The 23170-nt window shown below is 33.4% G+C and overlaps 1 protein-coding gene across 1 annotated transcript; it reads right to left on the reverse strand.

The window, feature by feature from the left end:
- Positions 1-7366: 7366 nt before the first annotated feature.
- LOC146943842 (katanin p80 WD40 repeat-containing subunit B1 homolog KTN80.1-like) lies at positions 7367-18492 on the reverse strand. The gene is made up of 18 exons (XM_085742141.1): positions 18172-18492; positions 17496-17626; positions 17286-17403; positions 16782-17008; positions 16585-16687; positions 15643-15713; positions 14966-15040; positions 14715-14858; positions 14365-14539; positions 12683-13186; positions 12198-12254; positions 10894-12101; positions 9332-9457; positions 9008-9082; positions 8750-8862; positions 8384-8500; positions 8222-8290; positions 7367-7899 (listed from the first exon to the last, which is right to left on the reverse strand). Exons 1-18 carry the CDS (start codon positions 18194-18196, stop codon positions 7839-7841), a joined length of 3399 nt encoding a protein of 1132 aa, XP_085598267.1. The 5' UTR covers positions 18197-18492; the 3' UTR covers positions 7367-7838.
- Between the last annotated feature and the right edge of the window lie 4678 nt (positions 18493-23170).

Here is a 23170-nt window from a genome sequence, read left to right on the forward strand (position 1 = left end):
ATGTGAAGACTTGTGTTTGAATGTGTTTCTGGGAGGATCTTCTTGATGTGAGCCATCTTGTGCTTCATCAGAAGCAGTTTCATTTTGCGCTTCTGATGTGGGTTCAGCTTCTGGACTATCTTCAGACTCAGCTATCTGATCAGGTTCTGGAGTAGCTTCAGGAACCTGTATCTCTGCAAAACTTTCACCTTGCTTTGAAGTTTTATCTTCAAGCTCCTTGTCATCAAATTTAACGTGCATAGATTCTTCAACACAGAGTGTTTCTGAATTATACACTCTGTATGCCTTTGACCTTTCAGAGTAACCTAAAAAGATTCCTCTTTGGGCCTTGGCATCAAATTTCTTTAGGTAGAGCTTGTTGTTCAGAATGTAACAAGTACATCCAAATTGATGAAAGTAAGAGATATTGGGTTTTCTTCCTTTAAAGAGTTCATATGCTGTTTTCTCCAAAATAGGTCTAATATAGATCCTGTTTTGAACATAGCATGCTGTATTCACTGCTTCTGCCCAAAAATGTTTTGGTAAATTGTTTTCATGAATCATGGTTCTGGCCATTTCTTGTAAAGTTCTATTCTTTCTCTCTACAACTCCATTTTGTTGTGGTGTTCTAGGAGAAGAGAATTCATGGAAAATTCCATGTTTTTCACAAAAAGCTTCAAATGGCTCATTTTCAAATTCTCCACCATGATCACTTCTGACTTTCAAAATTTTTGATTCTTTTTCAGATTGAATTTGAGTGCAGAAGCTACTGAATACATCACACGCAACATCTTTACTCTTTATGAATTTCACCCAAGTCCATCTGCTGTAATCATCAACAATGACTAATCCATATCTACTTCCATATAAGGATGCAGTACTCACTGGTCCAAATAAATCAATATGGAGTAATTCTAAAGGTCTTGAGGTTGAGACAATGTCTTTGGTTTTAAAAGATGACTTCACAATTTTCCCTCTCTGACATGCACCACAAAGTGCATCTGAATGATAGTCAATGTCTGGTAGCCCTTTCACAAGTTGTAACTTACTAAGCTTAGAGATTAACCTCCAGTTAGCATGTCCCAACCTTCTGTGCCACATCCATTTCTTATCATTCACTGATAGTAGGCAAATCACCTTCTGATCAGCCAGTTCAGAAAAATTGATTTTATAGACATTGTCAACTCTCTTTCCCTTGAACACAATGGATTTGTCTTCCTTGTTGATTACTGTACAGTTGGGTTTTTCAAAAAGCACATCATAACCATTATCACAAAATTGACTAATGCTCAAAAGGTTATGTTCAAGACCATCTACCAACCATACATTATTAATTGAGGTAGAGGAATTACCAATAGTTCCTGTACCTATGATCCTGCCTGACTGGTTCCCTCCAAATTTCACATTTCCTCCCTCTTTCATTGTTAGGCTGAGGAACATGGACTTGTCTCCTGTCATGTGTCTTGAGCAACCGCTGTCTAGGTACCATGATCTTTGCTTTGGCACTGCTCTTAGACATACCTGCATCATTGACATTTTTAGATTTAGGTACCCATTGTTCTATGGGTCCTGGAAGGTTAGTACTTAAGGCTTTACTCTTCACTTCTTGTACCTTGTGCTGTGAGTTGGGTTGCTTCTGATTAGCCATCACCTTAGGTTTTGGTACTTCAGAAGCAGTAACTGTCTTCTTCTGAAACTTAGACTTCAGAACCCCAGATTTTGGTTTCACCAGACTCTGAGGAATAGGTTCTGATCTTTTCAGGATCCTAACCTTTGAAGTTTTGGAATCAGATTTGATCATAGCCTTTGACTTAGAGTTCTTTGGCTTTGAAGTAATCTTAGCCTTAGAACTAGAAGCTTCAGGTTCTGATTGAACAACAGTTTCCAACTCAGCCCCTTCTGGTACAAAGAATGTTTTCAGACCTTCCTTGATGCATTCACAACAAGACTTTAGATTGGTTTTCTCCAGTTTCACTTCTGGAAAACCAATTCCTCTGCCATTGTTCTTGTAAATGCTATAAATCATAGAAGCCACTCTGCTTCTGTCAATGCCAGATATAATGAAGTCTTCAAGAGCAATTTCATGATTACTTAAAGGTTTTTCATTACACTTTTCTTGTAGCTTCTGACATAAGAACCTGAGCTGGTCTTCATATGTTTTACACATGAAGTCAAAGCCCCTAAGTCCCTGTTCAGAAGCTTTCAGATCCAATAGAGTTGATTTTTGCTGTTGTACCAAATCAGCATATTTTTCTTTTAAATCCTTCAACTCATTGGTTCTTACTTCAAAATGTGTAAGAAGTTCTTTAAGTGACTCAACAAGTTCATCTCTGGGAATTTTGGAATATACCTCATTTTCATCTTCTGAGTCTGAATCTGATCCAGCTTCTGAAGTTGCTGTTGCTACCAACCCAACAGCTACCTTTGCATCTTCATCAGCTTCCTCTTTATCAGATCCAGATTCACTACCCAAATCATCCCAGGTTGCCATTAAACTCTGCTTAATCTGCTTCTTGAATTTGCTTGGTTTGAATGTAGACCTCTTTGACTTGTCCTTTGACTTTTCTCTTTGAAGATCAGGGCATTCAGCAATGAAGTGACCTGGCTTCTTACAGTTGAAGCATCCCTTCTGATCTTCTTTCCTTGAGCTTCTGGAGTTACCCCTTCTGGAGAGAAACTTTCTGTTCTTCTTGGCCAGATATTGAAGTCTGTTTGAGAGCATGGCCATTTCTGCAGCATCTGGTTCAGAGTCTGAACTTGACTGTTCTTCCTCTTCAGATTCAACCACTTTGAGAGCTTTTGATGACTTGCCTTTGGATGGAAGAGCTATTGATTTACTCTTCTTAGTAGACTCATGTTCATTAAGACTTAACTCATGAACTTTGAGAGAACTAACAAGATCTTCGACACTTAAAGTGTTTAAATCTTTAGCTTCCTCAATGGCAGTCACTTTTGGTCTCCATCTGGCAGGTAAGCTTCTGAGTATCTTGCTTACATGATCAGAAGCAACATAGCTCTTCTTTAGAATCTGTAGACCAGAAACTAAGGTTTGAAACCTTGAGTACATCTCCTCAATAGTTTCATCATCCTTCATTTTGAATAACTCATACTGATGTACAAGCAGGAGAGCCTTTGCTTCTTTGACCTTCTTGCTCCCTTCATAATTTGAACAGAGAGAAGCAAACATAGCTTTAGCAGTGGATTTGTCACTCATCTTCATGTATTCTGCTTTGGGTATGGCAGTGACAAGAGCTCCTCTGATAATATGATGCTTCTTGTAAAGTTTCCTCAGTTCTGGAGTATGTTTCTTTCTATCCACAGCAGCTCCTTCTTCATCAAGGACTAAACCACCAACGCCGTCTTCCAGAATATCCCACAATTCTTCATCTAGGCTCATGATGTAACTGTAAAAATTGGTCTTCCACCAAGAGAACTCTTCAGCATCTCCATTGAACTTTGGAACTTTTCCAACACTGGTTTTCTTACTATCACTATAATCATGTGAGACATTTTTATAGCTAGTATCACCATCAGGAGGAGGAGTAGTCATGTTTTTCTCAGATCTTTGACTGTTGCACGGTTAAGTGATACACAACAAACCAGGCTCTGATACCAATTGAAGGTGAGAAAAACACAAGAAGGGGGGGGTTGAATTGTGTTTTAGAAAAATTTTTCGTTTCTCCTAAAAACTGAACACACTGATCAGAAGCTAAGTGAGACAGCTTCTGAAGTGATAATCAGAATCTAAATGCAGCGGAATAAAACAGAGAGAGAGAAGAAGAACGACACAAAGCAATTATACTGGTTCCTTCCACAATCCGGAAGTAGTCCAGTCCCCCTTGCACTTCCAAGGAGATTTCACTATGAGTAATATCTGATTACAAATGCTCAAGCACACAAGCAAGAGACTTCCAATGCTCAAGCACACAAGCAAGAGACTTCCTTTGCTCAAGAACACAATCAAGAGACTTCCTGCTCAAGCACAACTGCAAGAGACTTCCTAACTAAACAAAATTACACAGAAAATTGTTTAAGGTTGAACACTTGATATACAATCAGAGGTGCTCACAATACAAATCAGATACAGACTCAATGGACTTAAGAATTTCTAAGATATGACTTTGAGACACAGAAATTCTAAGTGAATGCAGAACAATTTCAGCAGAGGTTTGGTACTTGTGAAAATCTTTGTGAGTCTTTCGTTCAGCGTTCTTGCATTACCAATTCTCTAGGTCTTCACTCCTTTATATAGAGGTGTGAAAGAGACGTTGTGAAATTGCCAGCACACCAAAGAGTCGTTGTTGAAGCTTGATCTTTCACCAATGATCTTTTGCCTGATTTGGTTGTTGTCCTATGAAGAACAAATTTGAAATCCATTCCTTATCCAAAGGAACATCTATGCAGGCGAGACCGTATTCTGGAGCTGTTTTCTTGTCTTGAAGTGCAGACACAAAACAGAGTAGTGGAGAACGTGGTTGTACAATTCGTACAAAGTACAATGTCAACGCTTTTGTCCAAATTGCAAACACATGCCTTCAAACACCTTTGAAATGACCGTTGCAAACTCCACTAATCCTTTGTTTGTGTTTTCGAATCCAATAGACAGCTTTTGCATTGATAATTCTTCAATTCTTGATTCTTTGCAAATCCAGTTGATATTCAGCTTCTGGTGAAATGGCTTCTGATGAGGCAGCTTCTGATGATGCAGCTTCTGATGATGCAGCTTCTGATGAGATGACTTCTGCAGCTTCTGATGATGCAGCTTCTGATGATGTGACTTCTGGACCTCTTGTCTTCAGGAGCACTATTCTTCAGGAGCAGCTTACTTCAGGAGCGCTATTTCTTCAGGAGCAGCTTGACTTCAGGAGCGCTTTTTCTTCAGGAGCAAGTTGCCTTCAGGAGCGTCCAAGCTTCAAATTTTTGTTGTTTCCATAGCTCTTTATTTGCTCATTCAGAACCAATGATGATGTAACTTTATAATTATGGTCCTGTACACTTGAACAAATATTAGCTAATCCAATTTACAATTTTTAATACCTTGTTATCATCAAAACTCTTTAAGGTTTATTGTTAAACACATTTTGTTCCAACACAGTTTACAAACCTAAAACAATAATTTTAAGACAAAGCAATTGCAAAAACATAAGATCTGACAAACCTTTCATTGCATAGAAGATATCAATTCTTGGAGTTATATTGTAGCATACTAGAAAGCACCAAATATGGAACGCAAAAATGTTCGGGATCATGGACATTATTGGAGCCAAATTTTGATAAATATGAGCCCATGGGTGACACAATGCCTTTGGCTGGCATTTGCCATATTTTACCTAGTTAAGAGACCCTGTATGCACTTTAATTGAGACAAGTAGAACCATTGGAGACGTGTTGTACTTCAATCTCCAAAAGATAATCCACATAATAACAATGATTCTTTAAATAAAAAGTAGAGTTAAGTTTAGTGTACAATTGTTGAATTCAATACTTTAGAGATGCTAGTAACAATGATGTATCAACATAAATATGGACAAAGATGCACTGATTTTAGTCTCTTAAACATGGCACTTGGATCTTATTTTAATCCCTATAGAGCTTTATCGAGATTTAAAACAAGTGAAGAATTGAAATTCTCAAATCCAAGGGGTTGTTAAGGAATTGTTAATGTTCAATTTTGAATCACCTAATAGTGAAATACAATAATGTTAATGAATTGTTAATGTTCAATTTTTGGTATTTGAGTGAAGAGAGGGTATTTCCAAGCTACGTGAAATTGGAATGACCTTTTTTTTATAAATTAAATCATGTTTTTGACAGATGAAAATATCTTTTTATATAAATATCCTATTTTTAAATTATGGACATGTCTTTTTTTATAAAGTGAAAAAATTTAAATGAGTTGGATTCAAGAGACGAATTCACCATGACAAAGATATGCAAAAAGACTCGAATGACATCAATAAAAATACTTATAAATTGTTCACTAAAGACTAAATAAGTCTGCACGTTCATAATGAAAGTTGATTTCATTCCTTTAAAATATGAATCAACTTCTTATTAGTTGCATCAATCTTTATTAAAATACCATCGAGCATAAAACAAACCAAATATTAGGCAAAGAAAATGTTATGATGTGACTTTATTTTACGGGCCACATCCCATGCCACAATGGAACGTACTCATGTGTTACGTGGCCTCACATATTCAGCAGCATCCATATAGGATTTTAGCCTAAGGAGTAAGTATCATATTGTGTCATTTTCTTTTCCTAATGAGAACAACATTAGAAGCAATCTTGACCAAGAAATAAAATGAATTGGCTATCACTATCAAATGTAAACAAAAGTTCTTTTGCTTGGCTTTTGCAACTCACGCAATTCTTAGGGAACTACGTAGACTCATACTTATCCAACCAGCTCCAAGTCAGTGGCTAGTACTTACTTTACTTACAAAGACCAAACCATAAACCTAAGACCAAACATGCTTTTCTCACTACTAACACCAGATTCTTCCAATAAATATTAGTTAGAGTTTGTTTCCTTTCGTAGGGCTTTTGTTTTTTACTTTCTCTTATATTTTTTATTTTCTATACTTACCTTCTACTTAAAATGATATTAAAACATAAATAAAGGTGCTGGTAGAAGACATAAATTTTTTATTTATTAGGTTAATTTATGAAATTTATCCATACTTTAAAAATTTTAATATGCTAATTCATGTAACTAATTTATACTGCAAAAAATTATGTACTTTAAATATTTCATTAGTGTGCGTTGATTTGTAATAAAATTAGAGCTTTTAGCTTAATAATTGCTAAACAATTTTAGCTTAATTTCCGAAACTATTAATTTTAACTTCAATTATAAAATAGTAACTTTTATGCCTAAAAAAAGTTGGGCCAAACACTCAATTACTTTACAAATTATCTTTTTCCCACTTCAGCCTTTGCTATGAAACATCAGGAAATTACATATTTACCCCCATCAGCAGTTAATTGCCGCCAGATATACAAAAAAAAAAAAATGCTACTTCGACAGTTAACTGCCGCAGAACAAGAAATTTCGACAGTTAACTGCCGTCGGGTGAGTTTTTAAACAAACTCATAAGTGGAAACAACAATATCAACAAATCACACTATAAGTTTAACCAAAGTTCTCACTAGTTAAGAAACACTCGATTGTTAAAAAAAAAAATTATTACATTCGTATTGTTAATTCAAACATAGATTTGAAAACATAATTATTCATTTAAAAATGCATAACCGAGTCTCGGATGCAAAGATATTTGATGTGCTGGGACGTGGGTACGAACCCATTAATAAAATAAAAAACATATTCGACAAAGTAACCCTACATGTATGTAAATAAAAAATAATCATAACACAGAGTAGTTTAAACAAAAAAATCGAAAATCCATTTCATTGAACAAAATATGAGATACACATTGAAATAAGCAAGCTACTACATACATCTAATATATTTGTTGAAAGCCAAGCCCCCACTTGGCGTAATCCAATACATAGGGGTCAGCATCACTACCACTAATAACAAGAAGCAACAACAAATTGAAGAGAAACAAGATTTACATACAAACAATAACCATTGATCAGTGAATTGAAGTTAGGACCACAAGCCTTCAGAATTGTTGAAGACAAAGATCCTTGGATGACTGATTCCACCTTCAAAAGAACTCGTTCAACTCTCATAAATGTCTCATTCCATCAACAAAGCCGATGATGACAACAACTAACAGAGAAAATCACCAAGACAAAATTGTAGGTTATACGCTACGATAATAACAATCTGACATGAAAGCAAATTGCTCTTTCACAAATTGAATGGTCATCAAATAAACATCTTCTGTTATGATCGTTGAAGAACAAGATTTAGTTCCATGGAAGATTTAGCCAATATACCACCCCTCCTGCATCAAATAATCAAGAGAAAAAATAGAAGCTAAATATCAATTTCTGCATCAACACGTAAGCGAATTAAAATTTTGTTCGAAGGTTTACTAAGCATCATTTTACTCAGCTCATTCACAGGCCAAATAAGTTGTTGAATTAACCAAAAGAAGATAAGAGGCAACAAAGAATGAGTCCCTTGATGGGATGGATATAATACTTTGTTTCTTAAAACTTGCATAAAAAAATCATAGGAAATTTATGCGAGAGACATGAAGGGAAATGCAAATATATGATTCTATGTTACATATTAGTTGGCAACACCAAAGACTACAAGATTACCGTATCAGCATTGGAAGAATCGCTTGGACTTTTTGTAGTTCCATAAAGCACTCATTGCAGCATTCCCTCCTGTCCTCAAGATTTCAAACAAGTTAGATTTGTTGACATATAAATAAACTACATAAAATAGAGAATGGAAAATTATGTGAAAATGGGGCGCACCTTTGCTCCCGATGCAGATCAACCCCAACAGAGGGAGGTGCTGAAATGGTTGCAGTTATTGTTGAACCAAAGACTGCCACAAACTTTAACAACATATCCAGTGACACCTTTACATGTCTGCACAGTATGAATAGAGTAAATGGACTCGCAAGCACAACTTTTTTTTTTACGATGGTGGCCTTCACATTTTTATTTTATTAAAACCACAACTAACAATTATGTAATTATAATAATTATTTGTGAAATATTGATCTACATCTGATTGAATGATGTTTGTATGTCATCAACACTGTTGGCGTAAAACAGTTCCCACCACATTCAATTCCTATCATGAGTTTCAAAGTCATCGTATTAACGAAAAATTACCTTTCTGTCTTGCTATCCAGCATGCCTGTGAGCACAGGAAGTAAGGAAGCAAGTAAATCTAATGTAAGAATCTCCATCTTTTCCATAAGGACACTAATAACATCTGCTTGAACCTGCATCAAGATGAAATTATTATCAAGATTATATTCAATAAGAAAGCCATTAATTTCTAGTTAGAAAATAGGAAGCACTCATACAGAACAAAAACAAGCCAACAACTGGCACACAACAAATACAACAACTTCAAGAAATACTCACAGATTGATCTGGCAGCTTTCTCAAAGCATTGATAGCACCTTTGATATCATTGCGTTCCCAAAAATGTCGTACCACCTACAAATCCACATTACAATCACTAACCAGTAAGTGATATTAATTGCAAACAGTTTCAATTTCTATCATTTTTTTTTTCTTTTAGTAATGCCAAAGAGAAAATAATAATAGTTACACATCAGCTTATAGCCAAACACAACACAGAAAGTTCCATGGCTAAGGATTATAGAGACTGAAACAGTTTGAGTATATTAAATAAAAAAGACATGCAAACGAAAAATATTAATATTAATGACTTGCTAAAACTACCTGTAATTTTGTCAACCGTGAACGGAGATTACTTAATGTTGCATCATGAGTTTCCATCAGACCTTCAATTATTGCCATTTCATTTGGACTGCTTGAATCCCTTTGAGAAACTTGAGATTCAACTTTCTGAAAAAATTATGCAACAGAATAAACACGACTAGTTGAACCCAAAGCAAAAATGTGTGAAAATGAGAGAACCTGATTGTGTCACATCTCTCACATTCTCTCAAATTGATATTTCATTTTCTAGTTTGTACATTATAGATGAAAAAACAGTGAAATTCAGAGAAATAAAAAAAGAAAAGCAAGACAATTGAGCAATTATCTAAATCCCACTAGGATGTTTCATGCAAGGATTCAAGAGAAAAGACCTAAGAGGCTAATTCCTAAAATAGAGGTATCATGTAAAATTATAGAGCTTGTTTTAGTAAATAATATTTTTATGTGTAAGAAATTAAATTTGAAGTACCAACTTAAGCAATTACTTTTTATTTGGCTATGTATAATCAATTAGGAATTGCTCAAAAGTGTATACTGGCAAAATATAGTATTTAAACTGCAGTTCAATCTGGATGCACAAAGTAAACTTGTTTGTTGCCAAAATCCATTTCTGGATAGGTCTAGTTTTTAAGCGAACCCCAAAAATAATCTCTAAATTGTATGGTGTAATAAGATTAGTCCCAGAAACACTATAAATTTTAAAAAGTCCTAGAAATTGTAATCTCTAAATTGTATGGTGTAATAATATTAGTCCTAGAAACACTATAAATTTTAAGAAGTCCTATTGTAACTAAGCTTCCAGCTTGAGGAGTGTTACGGAGTAAAGGAGTGTTAAGAAGTAAAAAGTAATGATGAAAGTCTCCAGGAGTAAGAGGTGATTCATTGTACTATACTTTCAACTAAAAAGCATGATTTCTCAGGCTTGTATGAATGGTAAATACAGAGAGGTTTAGAGTTGCTATATATAACCCAACAACTCTGAGGAATGTGACCACATACAAAGAATCTTCAACATCCTCTCTGTTTAGATTTCAACCTTTCCATTGCTTCCTATCTTTTTAACATGGTGCCTGACCAGCACCATAGGCCTAAAAGCTTAAGCCCCAAATTTGAAGGAAAATAATTGGTAAAACATGTCCTATCACCTTAGAGGAGGCTAATCTCATAATTCCATTCCACTTTCTTTCTTTGTTTAAACAAATAACATGAATTTCATTTCTGTTGCAAGACAAGAAACCCCTCTCTTAAACATTTAAGACCATCCTAAATACTTATACTATGCAACAGAACAAAAGCAACCAATAATATATGCACAAGAAACCTAAAGAACCAAGAAAGATACATATTTTATTGATATCATGTTAAATTACAGAATTTAAATCTTTTGGGGTAAAATAAACAAATGACCAAAATTATATATATTATTATATCAAATTATCAAGCCTGCCAAAATCTCAATTGGATAGTTGCAGGCTAGAAGCTATAAACTTGGATCTACATATAGTATACAGATTTTTAACTAAAACGTACAAGCTACAGTGAAAAGTGAGATAAAAATTTACCGGTATGTTAGGGCTAGGAGATTCATCAATGTCAGATGGTGTGTTAGGAATGGAGGGAAAATTGTTTCGATCTTCATTGCGGGGAATTCTTTCTTTCCTCTCAGATACCATGGCAAGGGATGCGTTAGTTTGAACTCCATTGCGGGAAATTCTTTCTTTCCTCTCAGATACCAAGGTGAGGGATGCGTTAGTTTGAACTACATTGCGGGGAATTCTTTCTTTCCTTTCCAAGGATAGGGGTGCATTAGTTTGAACTTCATTGCGGGGAATTCTTTCTTTCCTCTCAAATACCGTGGAGGGGGATGCATTAGTTTGAACTTCACTGCGAGGAATTCTTTCTTTCCTCTCAAACACCATGGAGGGGGATGCATTAGTTTGACCTTCACTACGGGGAATTCTTTCTTTCCTCTCAAATACCGTGGAGGGGGGTGCATTAGCTTGAACTTCATTGCGGGGAATTCTTTCTTTCCTCTCAAACACCACGGAGGAGGATGCATTAGTTTGCACTTCAATGCGGGGAATTCTCTCTTTCCTCTCGAATACTGTAGAGGGGGATGCATTAGTTTGAACTTCATCACGGGGGATTCTTTCTTTCCTCTCAAACACCGTGGAAGGGGGTGCATTTGTTTGAACTTCAGTACCGGGAATTCTATCTTTCCGCTCAAATACCACGGAGGGGAGTGCATTAGTTTGAACTTCAATGCGGGGAATTCTTTCTGTCATCTCAAACACTGTAGAGGGGGATGCATTAGTTTTAACTTCATCCCGGGGAATTTTTTCTTTCCTCTCAAAAACCGAGGAGGGAGATTCATTAGTTTGATCTTCATCGCGGGGAAGTTTTTCTTTCCTCTCAAATACCATAGGGGGGTATGCATTAGTTTGAACTTCATTGCGAGGAATTCTTTCTTTCCTCTCAAATGCCGTGGAGGGGGATTCGTTAATTTGATCTTCATTGCGGGGAATTTTTTCTTTCCTCTCAAATACAACAGAAGGAGTTTCACTAGTTTGATCTTTGTTGCAGGGAATTATTTCTTTCCTCTCAAAAACCGAAGTGGGGTATGAATTAGTTTGATCTTCATTATGAATATTTACCCCTGCTTCATTTATTGTGGGAAGGGGTGCATTAATTTCATCTTCATTGACTTGAACTATTTCTCTTCTTTCAAATCTCTCAACCAGAGAACGGGTTCTTCCTCGTACAACAGCAACTGCAATAATAGAATATAAAAAAAATAAAAAAATAAAAAAATCTGTTTTCCTTGGTTCTCTACATTTCAAAACTACATGTTTAAAGAAAAACAAACCTCCATTGACATATTTAACTGGAGTAATTTCTTCATTGCAAGTAGAGGACTCAACACCTGAAACAAATCAGAAGTCAAAGATGCGACAAATCACCGATTGAATGAACTTATGCATTGGCCGTCCAGCTCGTTTACTAAACAAGCTATACTTGTTAGAATATACACTTGTTCACATCTCTAAAAGATCTTATTTTTTAAGAGTCTTGGATAACATTGTGTAAGTTGAAAGATTTCATAAGCAAGGTCTTAGTGTAAATATATGGTATTATAATGAAAGGATGTGAAATAAAATATGATTAGAACTTGGCTATTATGGGAGAAATGATTTCAAATAACAATCTACACATGATATAACTGAGAGAGAACTCATTCTATAAGAGGAAATGTAGACTACATAAAAGAGACAAGAAGTATAGGATAAGGAAATATAATCAGTGGTTACTTGCATTTTTAATCTGCCAAGTTGTTTAACACGAAAAACTTACGTTTTGCCAGGTTGAAAATTTTGTATGGAGACACAGTTTTGTTTGACTTGTCTGTGACATTCTTGATAGGATGTTTATCTTCACAAGATTCTTTGACTTCATTCTGAGATCCAATATCAATTTCAAACTTAGGAAATTTCGCACTGTCTAATTTACTTGCAGTATCACACAAAGTTCTAGAATTCACATCAGAAAACTTATCAACATCAAATCTGCCCGTGGATGCTCTCCGTACATGAGCTGGTTTAAGTAACATCCCGGGTTTTGTCTTTGAAAAAGTGATGGTTTCTTTTACAGGTTTAGCAGAGTCCTTAGAATCGGGAATGTTTGCCACAATTATAGATTTTCTAGTTTCTTGTTCATTTGATTTTACATGAACTTTTGTTGCAGGATTCTGCTTCAACGTTTCCAAGTCATAAATTTCCTTGGAGTCCTCTGCGAGATCTACTTTTGCAGAATGATAAGATGCTGATCTCTGTAAAGAAACAGGCTTTCCACCAGAAGCTTTATACATAAAAAAAAAAATTAAAAAAAAAATAAAAAAATTATTAGATAATCACCTAAGTAATCAGAATCATAAATGCATAGACACCAGAAAAACATGTATTGTACGTATCCCCTTGAAATGCATTCATCATGTCAAGAAATTCATTAGTTTGCTTGCAAGTAAATTTAAGTTTCCAGATTGAGTCACTTCAAGAAAATTGTTTGTACATCGTTCCTTAAAACAACCCATTGATGTAATGGTAGAATCCTACCAAGTCATCTTTGTTAGGAATATCCCATATTCGATAAGGTCTGAAAATGAGTTTATATGTGGGAGGCATCCCTCGCTCTACAAGCCAGTTTTGTAGGAGTTGAGTTAGACTCAACCCAAATTTTAAGATGGTATCAGAGCCTATCCAAAATCCACTTGGGTCATGCTTCAGATGTCCACTCCTGGGCGTGATGGGGTGTTTGTTTTAAGAGTCCCACACTGAGATAAGGCCTGAAAATGACATTATATGTGGGAGACATCCCTCACTCTACAAGTCGGTTTGTAGGGGTTGAATTGGACCCAACCCAAGTTTTAAGATGTTATAAGAGCCTATCCAAGATTAGTTGGGAAGGCCCACGATCGGGCTACTCGGGTCACACTCCAGATGTCCAATCCTGGGCATGAGGCGTGTGCACTAAGAGTCCCACATTGGATGTGATAAGGCGCGAAATTGAATTCCTCGGTGGGAGATATCCCTCACTCTAAAAGCTAGTTTTGTAAAGTTGAGTTAGACTCAACCGAAATTCTAAGAATCTTCATCCGTACTATATGGAGCAGACTCTATTGAACTTCAACAAATCCAAATTTCAACCAAACCTAAATCAACATCATGAGAGGTGGCACATACAGCTTACAACTAAACCATTCAAAAGTCAATACAAGTTAGGCTTATGAAATTAACCAACACCAACATGGAAATTAGAGACTTGCAAAATATAGCAGAACAGTTTCAGTAATGAAATTTAGAAGACAATTTGAGAAATTATTTATTTTTACTGTGACAATTGAGAAATTAATACCTTTAAGTGAAAGAATATAGTGGGATATAATACTCTCACTAAATGCAGCAATAACACAGATAATTAATACTGAACTTCAAATTTGAAAAGCAACTTACGAAAAACAAAAAAAAGCAGTCGCTTACAGTCTATATATATATTCTTTATCTCTTTTGACTCATCAGGAGATATGCTGCGAAACCCAGCAGTTGGTCCTACATCAACCTCTACTTTTTCCAATTTACTGCCCTTAAGAATGTGTTTCTGCTCTGTGCCTATATCTTTCTTCAGATCCAAGCCATCCCCATACGGCTCAATAAGCTGACACATTGAAACTACCACTCAGAATAAGGGATAACAGAGAAGAGCATGTGCATCTCAAAACATTCTTCGTTACAGAATAATATGTATGCCAAATATATAATTATAGCAGAAAGATGATGCTTTAAGTTAAAAACTAAAAGCAAGAACATATCTAAATGATAATGGGTCTCACCGATATATCTGCTACCCAAACTCCAACAGAGTTTCGGTAGTATGAGCACCCTAAAAGTTTGCCATCGTGAATGCAGAGATCGCCAAGTTTTGTCCACCCCATATCAACAGTGTCATGACAAATAACGGGTTCCCATGAAAACACCTGCAATATATGAGTTTTGCAAATGACATCTTCATCTTTATCCTGATACATGTCTGCCATATAGAATATAGAATAAATATAATAAATATTTTGCAACAATTTTTTACCTTCAAACCATCTTCATGTCCGCTAAATAGGGTCCTTCCATCAGGATGAAAAGCCATTGAACGTACACCTGTGGCCTAATAATAAGTAATATAATGTACTTCAGATAAGTAATAAGAACTGTCACACAAAAAAAAAAAAAAAAAGTAATATCAATTAAAAGCAATGCAATTTATATTTATCGATGAAGTTTATTGTTTATGCCTGTAATGCCATGCATTTGGGAGAATAAATGTAAAAGCTTCCATTAGAAGAAAAACCATATAAGCCAATTAAAGCACAACATGGATTCGTGGACAATTTAGCCGGCTTCAAATGCAATTATGTTGATACATCATAATATTTATCGTATATCATAAAATGTAAGAGCATTTTAGGCATCCATATGTTCAAAATTAAGAAAATGTATTGTAGTATCAAAATGTATAAAGGAAAACTTGAACCCTGACAATTTCAGTAAATAGAGTGATGTTCTTGACCATTACGATAGTGTAAAGTGACAAACTGAAAACAAGTGTCAAGAATGGTACGAGTTAGCACTCAGGTTGTACTAATAGTAGTTTCAAATTTGTCTATAGGTGTTGTGGAGAAATAAAAGAGTAGAACAAGCAAAAGATATAGCATACAATATGTGAACATAATAGTTTTCTCAAGAACAAAGATCAGCTGGTTAAAATACCTCACGTCGGGCAGATCCAATCAGTTCAAAGGATTCTAAATCCCAGAATTTTACTGTTCTATCTGCTGAACCTGCAAAACAGTTTGAGAACTTGAATAATAGTTTTTTCAAAAACTTCATAGTTATATGTGTATAGAAAAGATGTTTGTGGCATTTTCAAAGATAGAGAAGGCACAGCTATAAAAAATAACACATTGACATATTACTATGGGAGATAGAGAAGGATCTTTAATGTTTATTTTTACATGAGATCAACCATATTTATCCTCATTCTTTAAGTTTGATTTTTCTATTAATTTCTAGGCAAGATAGGGTTGAGGATTTGATAATTAATTAGGGAGAGAAAGCACAGAAATAATTATAGATAGGTTTTGCATGCATAATTGTTGCGGTTAGATAGTCATAAGATAATCGATATGTGAAAGATATAATCGACCTAGGTGAAGTTAGAATTAATGCAGGTTGATTCGAAATCTCAGGAAGTTCAAAGTTTTAGGTTTAAGTTATAAATACAAGGCTGGAAAGGAGTGAACAAAAAAGTGGTCCTGAATAAAATGAAGAGTGAAACTTTCCCCCATTATTAGATCTTGCTGATATTAAGCTATTTTGAATTAAATTTCCATAAAACTCTTGCTGTTTTTGATGGCCCTAAGCTGAGCCATTGGACCAAAGTTTCCATGGTAATCCTTGATTGAGATGTCGTTTTGTCTCCATAACCCCCCACATGTGAAGCATGCTATATATCACTCATTAAATTTTCATTTAGAGAACTAGAATTTATATTATATATCACTCATTTATAAGAGATTTCTTCTATGTATCAATACTCAATGCTGTTAAAGAAGTATGTGATTATTAAATTATATATGTAGATATTGCACAGACATAAACATCTACCACTCTAGAGCGTCCCAACCAATTGTTCAAAAGTCGCTAAATCACCTGTAGCCAGAAGAAACTCAAGCGGATGAAAATCTAAGGACGTAATGTGTCCGTCATGGAAATTGAAGTCATGCAAGAGCTTTCCAGCAGTTAGATCCCAGACCTGTAAATTTGTGATGTGGTTTATTAATACGAAAACTGTAATAAATCTATTGCAAGGTGTACTACAAAGGACTTATAAATTTATGTAGTATTACCTTTACAACATTATCAAAACCACCAGATACTACCCAACGGCCATCCGGAGTGAATTTGATGGTACTGATACCTTGGCTATGACCCTTGTATGTATGAATACATCCTTTTTTTCGGTTGTCCCAAATCTTTAGATTAGTATCCATGGAACCGGATGCAAAAAACTCACCGAATGGGTGAAACTCAACAGAAGTGCAATTGGATCTGTGCCCGGCAACAGTGCGAACCACTATACTTCAAGAACAATGACAAATATTAAAGCATATTAATAAATTTTGGAAACTGAAACTTAAAATGGTACTTATGGGTTCCCCTTTTAAGGTTATGTATGCAATGTAGATAGCTAAATTCATAGTTCTTGCATCAAATAAATGTCTAAGTTTATGATCGGCAAGTTTTCATTTCTCTAGCTTACACTCCAATGCTCCATAAATAAACATCATTCTAGGCTATTGTACATCCCAAGATCATCATGAAGTCGTAGACTAATTAAACATTTAACTTACTCTTTGATTCTTCCAAATCCCAGAGCCTTATCACACCCGATGTTGATCCAGCAAGAACTAACACTTCTCCTGAATCAAATGCAACCGATTCAACTGGGCTAGTATGACCAGACAAGCTCTGCATATAATCACACTAAGTCAGCATTGTTATTAGGTCACACTAAAAATGATTGAAATGCTCGAAAAAACAAAGGCAGCAATAGCACTGACCGACAGAGAAGTTGGTTTGCCAATAGTCCACAAATTGACCTTGTGATCATCCCCTCCTGTAACGAAAAGACGACACGCCTTCTTCCCAATATTTAAGCAATTTACATTGCTTGAATGAGCCACAAATTCCTCTGAAGTTTATTGGCTCAGGAAATCACATTATCAACAAATACACTCAACAACTTACAAAATCAGATTAACATAAAAAGTCAAAGACTCAAGACCCTCAACAAACTGAAAATCACTCTTTTAAGCTTAACCAACAAAATTCACATCATTGTAAAAAAAATTATGATTTTCAAATTTAAGATGAAAAAAAAAAAGCTGATAAAACCAGAAATCAAAGGCAAAATCTTCAAGCTCCCATTAACTTCTGCAACAATTTCCAGATATTAAAATATAAAAAAAAATTTACAGCATCTTCAAAAAAAATCTTCACTGATTTTCCCAGAAAACAAACAGATTATATCCCCAACTTGTACTTTCAAATCAAAAAGCCAAAATATTTAAAAATAAATAAATAAATAAACTAGATTTCAAAACGAAGTACCTAACTTTATTTGATTTAAACTTTTTCTTTACAAAAAAAATAAAATAAGAGTTGAATCAGTTCCAGATAAGCAATTTCATCAAGCATAACACATTTATTAATCTTTAAGAAAATAAAAAAGGATACGAATTTTGTAGCCACGTTTTGCCATTTTTTGATGGGCACTTATGAAACCAGCTTCTTGAGCTGAAAAAAACCTCCTTTCTGAATCAAATCAGCAATTGATGACTTGGGTCGACTTCAAAAATGAGTTTTGTGGTGCTTATGCTTCTGCTTCTTGAAGAAGCACGTTTGAGAAGCAGTTTTGTTTTGTTAGGTGGATGGAAAATGATGAAATCCGAAGCAGAAGTTAGGAATTGGATTGTATATGTCAGAAGGAAAAATTGTCTGAAAAATATTTTAAAATATTGATTTAAAAAGAGAATAATTCAGATTCAACTCTGAGATGAACTTAGAACTACTTACTCACAAAGAATTTATTTCTCTTTCCTTTTTATTTTTCCAATTGTAAATTATTAAATGTTTTTCTGTCTGTATCAACAAATATTAACTAAATGGTTTTGTTTTCTTTAAACATTTTAAATTAAGTAATTACTTTTTAAATAGGGAAAATTACACTCACCTCCCCTGAGTTCTATCAAAATAACACTGATACCCCCTCTAGTTTTAAAACTTACACTAACCTCCCTTGAGTTTTCATCAATTAGACAAACACTTCCCTTCGTAGTTAACACCGTTAAATCTCCGTTACCTTTAAACAAATTGATACATTATCCCATGGTACAGATCCAACTCTCCAACAAAAAAGGGAGAGGTGTCGATGCCCAACAATCTCTCATAATCCAGTGACACACAATACCAACATCTCAAAATATATATTACGAAAAATTGAATAATTTATCTATTTAGAACCCATATATCTTCCTTCATTATTTGTCTCCAGTGTTGCGCAGTTGTATCCCTTGTGACTCTAATAATTCCAGGCCACCAACAAATGATTTGACTCTAGTCTTATAATCATTTGTTCACATTTGAAGATACACTTAAATTCTATTAAAACCTATGCATTCTCCTTCACAGCCAAAATTGGAGCCATTTGAGACATTCTTGTGTGTATATTTTGACTGGTCATTCTTTAACACCAATTGGATTGGCTTTATTCAATCTCCCTCTCTCTATCATCTATCTATAAATAAACATACATCTCCTTGTTTCCATCGTGACTCTCTCTCTGGAATTAGCAAAGTCTCTCCCATCGTCATCTCCTTGACTCTGTCTCTTTGGAATAAGCAAAGTATGTCCCTTTACACACAATCAAGTTAACATACATATCAGTTTGTAAAAATTAACGGAATATTAACACTGTTAACTCTGTTAGTTTAGAAGGGAGGTGTTTGTATAATTGTTGAAAACTCAAGGGAGGTTAGTGTATGTTTTAAAACTAGAGGGGGTGTCCGTGTCATTTAGATAAAACTCAAGGGAGATGGGTGTAATTTTCCCTTTTAAATATGTTAAACTTTTTAATTTTTGTTGAATTGATTACACAAACTTTTATAAAAATTTATCATTAAAGTCATTAACTAGTGCGCACTAGTTGGCAATTCTCTTATATTTGTCATAAATTAAGTGACGCAGATGACTTTATCACACATACTAATGTATATTTTTTATTTTTAATATCTTTAATTATATATTTGAAAAAAATATATAAAAATCTAATATTTAGAAAATTACCATTGAGACGAATCCATTCAACATCTTATATGAAGCACATTTTGATTTATTTTTTTTTAGATTCATTCAGTTAATGGTGTATGTGATATATATTATAAATCACATACATCATTAATTGAATGAATCTAAAATATCAAAATTTACTTATAATTAACAACAGATGAAATATTATTTATCTTTGTATATTAGTAGAAAAATATGATCAAAGATTAGGTCAGTAATGCATATTGTCGAATAGATCATCTAATATAGGACGGTGGGAGTACATTCATCTTGATTTAAGTTTAGAATTTTATCATATGTGAATTTTAAATGGTCATTATCCATTTAAAAGTTTTAAATGAGATACATATGGATTCGAATTCAACTTTAGACATGCAACGACGTTAAAACTTTTAGACATTGTATATCGTTGATTTAGATCTTACAAAGCTCGAAGGATTAGACACGAAGGACAACCAATTTACACCAAAAAAATATTATAAGAGATTTTTTTCTTAACTTAATTAGATATTGAGGGTTTGAATATAGCTTTGAAAATGTAGATTAATCTATAGTTGCACGCATGGATATTTGATATACACGAAAAAAAAAAAATATGACTGTCACCTTGTCCATAGAGGTAAAAAGAAATTAAATATACTACTTTTTCTCTATGTTTTTATTTTATCATTATCTCTCAAAAACATATTATTATTCTTATTTTCATTTTTCCTTTTATGGATTGAATGTGTGGAGGAACGACACGTTGAGTTGCAATGAATCTCTCTTTCAAGTGATACACAAACCAACGGTAAGTCGGTAAGCAAAGAAAAGAAAAAATTGATTGTGTAAAAAAAGAACAATTTAGAAAAATAATTTTTTATATATAATATTGGAAAAACATAATCTGAATGTATTTTAAAGGTAAAATTGCATTTTTAATCTCTTAACTTAATTTCAGATAACAATTTGATTATTTATCTTTTTTAATTTCAATTTTGTCTTTTTAATCCATTTTTATATGAATTTTCAAACTTCAAATCTAATATTCTTATGCAAACATAGATGAAGACTATAAAAATACTTTGAATTTGTACAACTCAATTGATAATTGTACCACAACCTATTTAGTATTGTTTGGTGGTGCAACTTAGAATTTTGATGCGTGTTTTTCTTAATTTTCAATTTTAATTCTCTTTATTGTTAATTTCGGTAGCCAATTTGATTTCTTAAAAAAAGTTATTGTGCAAGTCAATTCGTAACTATAAGATATTGATATATGTACGTCTGAATTCAAATATGATATAATCTCCTTCTTTGCACTTAAGTGTACGAGTTTACCGGTAAAAAATTGTTTTATTTTTTCTTTGTTTCAAAATTTCAAATTACTTCTTGAATATATTTGTTTTATTGTATTTTTTGTAAATAATTATCTAGTCATTGTAAATCTTTCAATAATTTAAATTATAACTTTAAAATTGTAATTTACTTAATGGATCAAATTCACCTAATGGAAAACTACATATTACCGAAAAATGCAATAAAAAATATTTTTTTTGAAGAATTGCAATAAAAAATATTGACGGACATGCCCTCAATTAAATGTGTTTTAGGTATCGTTTATTTCAGCTCATTGAAATTATTTTTGGGGAATTAATTACTTTAGTCTCTGAATGACAGAGGAGTAGTCACTTTAGTCACTGATTGCAGAGAAATTACAAAACAGTCCTTGAATGTAGACAAAGTTGCTCAATTTCAGGGACTAAAGTGATTAACAGAGTCTACATTCAGGGACTAAATTGACTAACAAAGTCTACATTCAGGGACTATTTTGCAATTTATCTGCATTCAGAGACTAAAATGACGACTCTTTCCAGGGATTAAAGTGACTAATCTCCCATTATTTTTAATACGTTTTTACTTTTGTTAAGGAAATATGTTTTTACTTCTAAAAGTAATATTTTATTATTATTAAAATAAAAAAATAAAAAAAATCGATCGAAAAAGAACTCTCTTCATTTCAGATTTCATGGCTACTGTTTTTCCTGGACCCAAGTACCATTTATTCATTGATGTTGCCATTGTGAATTGCTAAAGTACATAATATATCCGGTCTATTCGTAGGTGACGTGTCATTTCTAGTGGTATTACCTTTTTTCAATGGATTTTCATTTGAAACAATAATAAGGAAAATGTTTTTTTAAAGAATAATAAGGAAAATATTTTTTTTGAAGGAAAATATTAACTAGTGCTTTTAAAACATTTTTTTTAAAGATTATAGATAATAAGTATTTGTAAAAATAGGTGTATTTAATGTATTGAAAATTAAAATATTTAACTTTTTCTAAAGAATGTTAAATTTAAAATGCTTAAAGAATACTCAAAAATACTCATTAGTAAGACCTTAATAATAATAATAATAATAATAATAATTAATATCCCTTCAAAATATAATTAATATTTTGGTCAAAATAATAATACTTCCTCCTCCTTCATAAATTATAAGTTTTCTGACCATTTCACATAAATTAAAGAATTTAATTAATCTTGACCCTAAAAAAATTAATTAGTTACGCATGAGAAATAAAAATTCTGATTTATTTTACATAATTATTTTTCATCGTTAATATGAGAGATAAATTAAATAATTAAAATAAATGAGAGTAATAAACCATTAATGGTATAATAGGAAAATACTAACAGTAATGCTTAATTGATATTGTAAACGACTTATGGTTTAAAGTTATTTTTTTTTTCTTCTTAAAATGATTTATAATTTGAAACCGATAAAGTATTTTAGCATTTGATTACATGAGGAAAGAATAGCTCGGTTGCTTGTGACTTTTCCTAGTTAATTAATGGTGTCTTGTACGTGTTAGTATCAATGGAGTATATAGAAATGGTTGTATATGCATGTCAGCATGTATAAAGGAACTCTATACAAATTAAATCCATAAAACTTACCGTTGAATATTAAACAAATATATTTAGGAATAATCTTAATCTATCCGATATCTACCTAATTATTTAATGAGTAATTTAACTAACAATCGAGCATGGAGTAAATTAAAGAGAATAAAATGCACGAAAATGACTTCTGTCGAACAAAAGGAGATTCCTTGTAATACAATCTTCGTTTATTGGTCTTCAATTATTCATTGGTTCTAGAGAAAAACACTCAACGAGATATCCCAAATTTCAACATCCTTAGAATCATGGATGGAGATATATCAACTGCATTAAAATAGTTAGTTGCATGAACAATCCGACTCTAGTAGATATATTGTTTTTTTATTTTTTATGGAACACCGTTCTTGTTCTTTTGTTGGCTAGCGGGTAAAAAGACAATTTCAAATCATGTGTTCTAAGATGGTAGCTCAAGTAATTGAGTTGGAAGATGAGACACACA

The sequence above is a fragment of the Medicago sativa genome, chromosome 2, assembly GCF_051527215.1.
Source record: "Medicago sativa cultivar Bolivia chromosome 2, Bolivia_mono, whole genome shotgun sequence".
NCBI classification, from domain to species: domain Eukaryota; kingdom Viridiplantae; phylum Streptophyta; class Magnoliopsida; order Fabales; family Fabaceae; genus Medicago; species Medicago sativa.

Excerpts from the sequence above, each read along its gene's own strand:
- LOC146943842 (XM_085742141.1), bottom strand. The coding sequence starts at position 18,196 with ATGGCAAAACGTGGCTACAAAATTC. Across the intron at positions 15,041-15,642 it reads TTGGATCTGCCCGACGTGAG|GCCACAGGTGTACGTTCAAT; the intron begins GTATTTTAACCA and ends ACTTATTATTAG. Across the intron at positions 14,859-14,965 it reads GACATGAAGATGGTTTGAAG|GTGTTTTCATGGGAACCCGT; the intron begins GTAAAAAATTGT and ends CATATATTGCAG.